Source organism: Argiope bruennichi, chromosome 4 (genome assembly GCF_947563725.1).
Source record: "Argiope bruennichi chromosome 4, qqArgBrue1.1, whole genome shotgun sequence".
NCBI lineage: Eukaryota > Metazoa > Arthropoda > Arachnida > Araneae > Araneidae > Argiope > Argiope bruennichi.
The window spans coordinates 53,496,229-53,505,767 of NC_079154.1; the positions used below are offsets into that span (position 1 = coordinate 53,496,229).

The 9,539-nt window shown below is 30.7% G+C and overlaps 1 protein-coding gene across 1 annotated transcript in view; it reads right to left on the reverse strand.

The window, feature by feature from the left end:
* Positions 1-9,539, reverse strand: part of LOC129966101 (major facilitator superfamily domain-containing protein 6-A-like) — a 10,852-nt gene continuing 1,313 nt past the window's right edge. Inside the window, exons 2-4 of the mRNA XM_056080480.1 lie at positions 7,974-8,136; positions 2,942-4,339; positions 1-1,170 (exon numbers count right to left, since the gene is read on the reverse strand). Of these exons, the coding sequence (XP_055936455.1) occupies positions 998-1,170; positions 2,942-4,339; positions 7,974-8,130 (1,728 nt within the window). The 5' untranslated portion in view covers positions 8,131-8,136 and the 3' untranslated portion in view covers positions 1-997. The remainder of the gene's footprint in view (positions 1,171-2,941; positions 4,340-7,973; positions 8,137-9,539) is intronic.

Sequence of the window (9,539 nt, forward strand, 5' to 3'; positions counted from 1 at the left end):
TATTCAGTAAGAGACAGCGGATTTTAAAATAGTCGTATTTAGTCATATTTTATAGACATTTCAATGAAAAATATAAAGAAATATTGACGAAAAGTTATTAACGACAACTTCAAATTCTCATAAAATATTTATTTATTAAAATAACTTCTATATGGAGGTGGTAGTTTGAGAACTATGCATGAGAAATAAAAACGAAATATTTCCATTATTTTTTCAATTATGCTGTTTTTTATAACACTGAAACTTTTGATAAAATTTCATTAATTGAAGGATTTAATTAATTGAATAATATATACAATTTCCCCCCTAATTAGGTCCGCTTAAAGCTATTTCAGTTATTTGACTCAGTAAAAACTATGCTTTATTTTTTTAAAATTTGTATCTAAACCTAGTTGGATACCATATGATTGTCAATAAAACTCCTTAGCGCAACGTGGTTAGAAGAGGGAAGGTATGACGGTGGTGGTGGTGGGGGGGGGACTCAAAAATAGAAAATAGAAGGACCCATCAAAAGGTACGACAGAAAGCGAAACATTCCACTGTTTTACTATAGTCGAAGCATCCACTGCTCTAATCTAATCAAAGCATTCACTGCTCCAATCTAATCAAAGCATCCACTGCTCCAGTCTAGTCAAAGCATCCACTGCTCTAGTCTAGTCAAAGTATTCACTGCTCTAGTCTAGTCAAAGCATCCACTGCTCTAGTCTAGTCAAAGCATCCACTGCTCTAGTCTAGTCAAAGCATCCACTGCTCCAGTCTAGTCAAAGCATTCACTGCTCTAGTCTAGTCAAAGCATTTACTGCTGTAATCTAATCAAAGCATCCACTGCTCTAGTCACTTTATATAAGTATTTATTGCACTTAATTGTTAAGATATCCTATATTATCAATCTGAATTATTTTTTATGTAATGAATTCGAAAACACGGTAGCGATTTCGTTGGAACTTATGATGAATGAAGTAGAAATGATATTTGTAAACAGATTCTTTGAAACGGATCATGTATTTGTGGCTGGAGTCACAGTAATGGCACCTTTCTGTCGGACAAGGAAATGCAGAACGATGCTTAGAATGATGGAACAACCGGAATATATGCTCATGTATAAGAAAGTTCTGCGACCTCCCACGACGTCGAAGAGGACCCCTGCTACAATGCATCCTATTCCAATTCCTGAAAAAAAAAATTTAAAACTTTAAAACTTCAATAAAAAGCTACTAATAACAAGTGCTCTATTCACTAAATATATGTACGTTAACGCCACTAATTCTCCTACATCTGTGAAATGTGTGAATGTGCCCTCCTTTAAAAAGGGATTGTGCAAGCGAATGAGGGATATCTGATAAGCTAAGCGTACTCTTGGCCCAAGTTGATTCTACGATAAAAACAAGAGGCGCTCTCACTTAGACTTAAATCGGCTGTCTTTGAATAGCGGGCTTGTTCGTGGCCCGCTGTACAAAGACAGCCGATAAGAAACAACAACAACATTCTCCTACAGCTAAGAGTTAGTTTATAATACTTATTTTCGGTACCTTCATTTTTTCTCATAGTTTTAATAAGTTCAGCATCTATTGAATCGAAAATAGAATAACATTTTATTTTTTTTAGTTTTTAAGATATATTTAATTAATCATCTTTTTAAGGATTCTAACTGATCCTACCAGTTAATGCCGCTCTGGTACGATAGCGGTTTTTCTTTATCATTTCTATATCTTCTGATATTTGTCGTACAACCAAAACTATCTTTAAAATAAAATAAAACATTACTTATTTGTATAATTTACCTTTTTATTTATTACTATGGGTGTCTCTAAAAACATATTATGGTAGCTGAAAGATATATTCTGAATTCGATCACATTTTTCATTACTGGGAAATTATGGAAGATATTTTTTGTGTCGGAAAATTCAATAAGTAAAATTATATTTGTCTTTAAAATTATATTCTAAAACTTACACAAAGTTTTTTCCCAGATTTCTGATAATAGCTGTAATAATTTGTATGAATGTGGCTACAAAAGTTCGATAATGCTCTAAACATAATTTATGTCTTGTAGTAGTACGATAATAAACTATATTCATGTGGATGTTTCACGACAGAGCCAGCTCGTATGGTCTGTTTCAGACGGGCGAGCTTAGTTATATAAAATTAAAAAACTTAAATTAGTAGCCTCATCTGGAAGTGACATCATAAGCACATTTTACAAAATTGTAGAGCACCGTTATTCACTACATTGTCAGAGTAATTACGTTTCTTATTTCTGAATTCATTTCACTTGATATTTAATATTGATCTTCCAGATTTTTATTACCAAATACTAAATTTACCAGTTGTTACTTTCTCGTGCACGTGTATATATTAGTCGTCAAAAAATTCGTATTGTCGATAAAATTTGGTATACAATTTTAACATGTATAGTGTAAACACCTGCCAAATTTTGAGCCAAATCCAACAATGAATTGATTGCATGTATGTCTGTACTTTCAGAAACATGTAAACGCAGTAGCCCGAAAAAGTAATAACAATTATATCAAATTTAATATGGGATTTTGCAACCACAATTTTCGTTTCATTCTATTGAAAACAACGTGTATAAAGCATATTCAATTTTATGGTTCTCTTAACCGCATGCCAGGGATAAATCGCCAAAAAACTTGCCAAGAATGGCACGATAGATTCAGAAAAAATGTCAAATTCATGATGAAAATTATTAATTCGTAACTATGGTACGCCAATGTCATGCAAGCCATTCTCTGACGTGACAAGTTTATCAGAGAGTATGAGCGAAGAAGTTTTGGAGAACCATTCTTTCTCTGGTTTTTTTAAATAAGTCCAGAAAACTTCAGTTAAAGGTTTCACAGAAACATTACTACGCAATTTTTTATATTATCTTTAAAATAGTATTGTTTTTAAAATTACAAGTCAATAAAAATATAGAACTTACCTACACCTTCATGAGCAGTAAATAATATCGCTTGAGTTGTAGCTTCAGTTCCGGGTTTGGCACTAAGTTTGGCAAAAGAAGCCAAATTGGTGTAAAATAAGCCATATGAGAATCCGTGAAATATTTCTGCGGGTAGATCAAGCCATGGATTATACAAGCGACTATACCAGAAGAATCTTATGCAATATGCTATAAGTGATAAAATCAGGCAGTTGTAGTGACCAATTTTTTTAATTATCCACTCTGAAAAGAACATGAATGGAATTCCACCAACGAAGGACTGAATGAACATCACCATACCAACAAGGAATCGACTTCCACCAATGTCAGTCAAGAACAAGACATGGTAAAACCATATTATTCCTGTCCCAACACCATTCAGTAGTACACAGAATGTAAAAACAAGGAATTCTTTTGACGCCAGAACGGCGCCAACATCTTTCATGAGATTTTCCGAAAACTGAGGTTTTGCCATTTTAAGTTTAGTCATGTTTAATAAAGATATGAACGACATGACTGCTGTCATAATCCATGAAGCTGCAAAATCTCCGGTATAGTCATTAATAAGTCCACCAATAGGAGACATCAGTCCCCAACCAATAGCACCCCAAAGTCTTTGGCGACCAAATTGAGCGCCAGTCTTTTGCACTGTTTCACAACACGCAGTATCAGTAAGGGTGAAAAGACCGTTGGAGCATGCCATAGCAATTGTACTGAGGATTGCATAAAGCCAGAACTGATATGTTTGGAAATTGTTGATATGACCACTTTCGGATGAAATTTCCATCGTGCGAGTTTTGGAGTTTTTAATGCTAATAGTTCGGCATTCCCCAGTATTTTTACAACATAACTTGCATGAGTAGGAAGTTGGTTTAAGAGATATAGCATTCATTATTTTTTCCAAATCTAACTCATTGAAATCATTGCTTCTATTTTCAGACACCATTTTGTTGTTTCCAAGGCAATTTTTAAGAATACTTGATAAATGAGCAAGAGAGGTAGAATGAAATTCATTGTTTATGGTATGGTTTTGGTACACCATTTCTGTTGATTCAGAGCTGTTATTTTGTATAACTTCACATTCCACACAGATTTTCGAATTATTGAAAAGTTCAAAGCAGGTTCCGTTATTAACAACTTTATAAAAAGTCGTTACTTCTTCTTCGTTTTCGATTTTTGGAACAACCAAGAGAGACAAGTAGAAAATAATCGTAATTAGTTGTAAAATGCAGATAGTGGCCTTCAGTTTGTTGAAATAATCGGCGATATATCCTATGGCTACCTTGGTGAAGATAAAGATGCAACGTTGTGCCGTCAGTATGGCTGCAAGCGCAGAATTAGAAATGCCAATTCTCACTTGAGCGAAGATAGTTATGTATGGTAAGCAAATACCAAAAGCTGTAAAAAAGAAAATGAATTAATGTGTTAAAGTTGACATAAATATACAAAACATATAAAATAAAGTCTCATTTATCATTAACACGCTCAATGCGATACTACATAAGATGATACTTGTATTAGAAATATCTTGTCAGTCCAACCTGATGGACATCGATAACAACAGTCACACATCTTATCCCCTCAAAATCAATTGTAACCTATACCTGTCCAGTGGGTAGAGTATGAGGAAAGGTATATCGCTTACCTATCATGGATGAAACTTTTTAATGTATTTTTCACTGATAAATTGGAATCTAGGAAATATTTTCTTGCATGCATAAGCTTTAATTGTTTGTAATAATGGAAGAATAAATGACTCGCATCGCATCTCAGCTGTAGTGTAGGTAATGTTGGAAGAAAGATACATCGTTCAGGCTATTAAATTAGTTTTATATTGATTAATTGCGCAATCTCCGGAATTTTTTCCCCTTTGTTTAAGATAGTAACCGATTAGAAATTTTGTAATGACTCAGAATCTAATGATTAATAACGTTTCAAGCAATATGAAGTGGCATTGATAAAAATTCATAATATTTTTTTTTATCGGACCAGGTCTTTGACTCTCTTTGCATTCAGTGTTCCAGGTTCCCATTCACAGAGTAATAATACTTCTTTCCCATGTGTGTGACTCTCATTTACATTCAGTGTTCCAGGTTCCCATTCACAGAGTAATAATACTTCTTTCCCATGCGTGTGACTCTCATTTGCATTCAGTGTTCCAGGTTCCCATTCACAGAGTAATAATACTTCTTTCCCATGTGTGTGACTCTCATTTGCATTCGGTGTTCCAGGTTCCCATTCACAGAGTAATAATACTTCTTTCCCATGCGTGTGACTCTCATTTGCATTCAGAGTTCCAGGTTCCCATTCACAGAGTAATAATACTTCTTTCCCATGCGTGTGACTCTCATTTGCATTCAGTGTTCCAGGTTCCCATTCACAGAGTAATAATACTTCTTTCCCATGTGTGTGACTCTCGTTTGCATTCGGTGTTCCAGGTTCTCATTCACAGAGTAATAATAATACTTCTTTCCTATGTGTGCATCGTTTCGTCTATTCGCACATGATTTACAATATATCACTGGTAGTTTTTGTTATAGCATTGATAATAATGTGGGAATTAATATAGACATGCTAAAAGTCAATTTAAGAGATTTATTTTCAGTTTGAAATCTCTCACAAAACAGCATTTCCTAATATATCAATTGAATTAACATTAGTCTCTAATGGAGATGAATACAAAATAAATTTTGTTTGCCATTTTTTAAGAGCATATGAGCGAGAGGTCGATACAAAATGACCGAGGGTGAAGCAAAATAATATGCAAAACCATCACTGGCGAATGAAATCTTTATCACATTAACACTAATTTTTTTAAAAAAATTAATTACTTAATTAATGTGAAAATTTCGACAAAAAATAAAAATATTTACAAATACATCTGCCCATTTATAAAACAGTTATGGTAATGTTTTAATACTTTAAAGAAAATCGTTTAAAAACGTTACTATTTTAAATATGTAAATAAAACTAATCTGTTTTTGTTATTCTTAAAATATTTTAAGATTTTATTATTAAAAACTAGAAAAATATATTTTGTAAATTGTTACATCTTTTTAAGTTTCGGTATATATATATATATATATATATATATATATATATATATATATATATATATATATATATATATATATATATATATATATATATATATATATATTCCTACTCTTTACAAAGTGAGTTTTTTTTTTCGTCATTTATTTTCGAAAGATATACTAAATATTTTTTTTTCGTGTATTCCATATTTATATGAGAAAACATAATGAATAAGTTGTTATCATATATCTTCATTTTGTTTATTTCTGTAATGAAACAAAGAATTTAGAATTTTGGAATGATCATATGATCATTTCATATTTAATTATGAATTCCTTTCTGTCAATTGATTTTGGAAGCAATTATTTTATTATTTTTTTATTCTGTCATTGTGATTTTGAATCTCTAAAAAGAATTCGAAAATTCTGTTCGTTTCTAAGAAATATCTGTGCTGTAAGATGAAAACTCATTACAAATTTATTGAAATATTTCGTAAATTCCAATTTGTTTGCCTCATTGAGCGAAATATCCGGATTGAAGCCATTAGGCAAATGTTTTATTCATCGCTTTGTCGCTCATTTCTTTATCACTATCGCCAAAAGCTAAATATGTAATACAGAAAAGAAATGCTATCAGTGACTCTGATATTGATGCAAGTCATAAAATACATTTAATACAAATATTAAATACATTTTGTGACTTATATGGCTTTATACAACTCGTGAAATTTATACAAGGCATATTATTTAAGAAAAAAATATTCGAATTGTATCAACGATTCAGTAAGAAAATAAAATTATGGTAGAACGAATGATTCAATTAAAATTTTATAAAAATAAGCACACAAAATTTATTTTGCGTGTCATAGTTTTAAAGTACAATGAAGTTAAAAGCTCAGAAGTTTTTAGAAATTCTGAAAAGAGTAATACGAAATATAAATGTGTGAAAGTAAAAGAACTTTCGTATCTTGCGTTTCATTAAATCATAAGAGATATCGGCATTATTCTTGTAAAAAGTGGATTGTAAAGTATCAAATAGTTTTAATCAGAATTTTAAATTGCTCTCCGAGGTTATATGACTCATTTTGACTAGAAATTATATTTGTTTATTTTTATTGTGCAAAAAAAGTGTTAAATTCTTAAATATAGAGAATAAATCTTTTCTTGTGTGAAAATATATGATTTTTTGCTCCTTAATTAGTTAATTATCTAGAATAATATATATATATATATGTGTGTGTGTGTGTGTGTGTGTGTGTGTGTGTGTGTGTGTGTGTGTGTGTGTGTGTGTGTGTGTGTGTGTGTGTGTGTGTGTGTGCGTGTGCGCGTGTGCGTGTGCGTGTGTGTGTGTGTGTGTGTGTGTGTAAGCATTATGTGAAGCAGGATGCAGTTTTGAAGACATTAAAAGACTTTTTTACATTTTAAAATTAATTTTAATACATCGGGTAAGCATAATTATTTACAAGCAGAGACGCGGCGTGAAAGCAGAAGTGGGGAAGAAGCACGAAATAAATTATCCCTTGTCTTACATAACCTTAGATTTTGATAGGGAAAATATTTCTCCATAGGGCTAATATATTAACAAGATTGTAATGGGGATTTCTGACACATATCAATCACAAGTAAGGGAAACACAGGGATCTATTAAAAAGAATGTGCTTACTGTACATTTTCCTATCGCTTCCTATAGCGGAGCGTGAGAATGTGTCGGCGTTTAGCCGATTCAGCAATTTTATAAAGCTTCTCTTGAATTAATTAAGTAGAGAACGTGGAATTGGATCACAAAATAAGAGAATATTTTAGAATGAAATTATTATGGGCTAAATTAAGATAAAATCTTGGAAATTAATTAAATTAAAATTAGAGTTAAAATATCATTACATATATATGTTTTTTACATCGTATATTCATGAGACTAATGTATTTATCATAATATATATCATATCATTATTTATCCACATTTTTGTTACATTTATATTCATTTGCGTCTGCCTTACCTCCAATAAATAAGAAGTAGTGCAATTTAAATCGAATCATTTCTTTATCGATGTGCCAGAATTTCTGTTGATTCCCTGCCTTTTTCTGTGGAGAGCTTTCAGGAGTAGAAACAGTATAAACTTCCACATTGTCTGCATTTTTTTCAGAAGCCATCATATTTTACTAAAAGATATGAACGAAATTGAGAATTAATACAAATTGTGGCACAGTCATTACGAATTTCATAACAAAAATACGAAAAGGAGGAAAAATGCCCTTAAAAATAAATAAAAAAAATTCTTTAAAACTTTCTTTTATCTAAATTTTTTATATTCGAGGAATGGATATTTGTTCGAATAAAATTCAGGATTAAACAACAAAGTTATAGAATTGAATTGGTTTGCTTAAAGCTATTGAAGCTTTTACTAGACTTATCTATTGAATCTTTAAGTAAGTCTAGCAAATCTATTGACTCAGTCTGCTTAACTGAACCAATTTTCTTTAATTAATATTTAATAAATTTAAAGTAGGTAGATGAAACATAAATGATGAAAATAATCGTCTTTTACAAGGTATAGATACTTTCTGTGTTCGAAAATACGATATAAAACTAACTCCTGAGATTAACTAAGAGTATAAATAATTTTGTCATCAAGTACAATAGTTTTTCTTTGTATTTGGTAATAGTGTCATAGTAAAAAAAAAAAAAAAAAAAAAAAAAACTTGAATACGATTAATATGAAGATTATGAAATAGCAAAAAAATTGTTTTGTATAAACTTCATATTCTACTATATTTAGGTAGAGACAATTTTGATGAAAGTAGAGCTATTTTGCCAAGAAAAAGCTAACAATCGGAGCTAAGCATTAAAATTCCTGTAAAATTAATGAAATAAACTTCTTGTAATTATAAAAATTCCTGTATTAATAAAAAAAATTCATCATGAGAGGCAGTTACCATCGAATTTATAATGACCTTTGGAAGCTCTATATAAAATCATCTCAGTTCAAACAAAAATTGTTTTTATTTTAATTTATGTTTTTTTTTAATAATTGGTAAACTTTCGCTGTAGAACAAAAATTTCGATTGTTTGTTAATGTACAGTTGCGAAAATAAAAGAAGGTACTTTGTTTCATTCTGCTATCGATCATCCTATGCGAAAGTTAAAAACCATTTTAAATTAATAATAAATACTAAAAGATGCTGTGCCTGAAAGTTTATGGGGGGACTGTCTACATATTTATAACTGTGCAAACACTGAAATTTATAATGACAACACCCTATTTTTGGTATCATGAATAGAATGGTAATGAAAAGTTTTGTTCTTTAAGCAAAAGAAATTAATGCATTTTTGTTATATGAAAAAAATATTCATTTTATGTTAAAATTATCATTTTACCAGTTGAGAAAGAAAAAAAACACATGATTCTTTGTTTTTTTTATACTTTAATCCAACATTATTTTCTTTTCCCTATTTACTATTTCTGTCATCAGTACTTACTTGCTAATGTAATAACTTCATTTTATGAACGCAGCTCATTTCATTCTCTGATAAACGTAAATCATCTTTCTTACATTTTTTACCA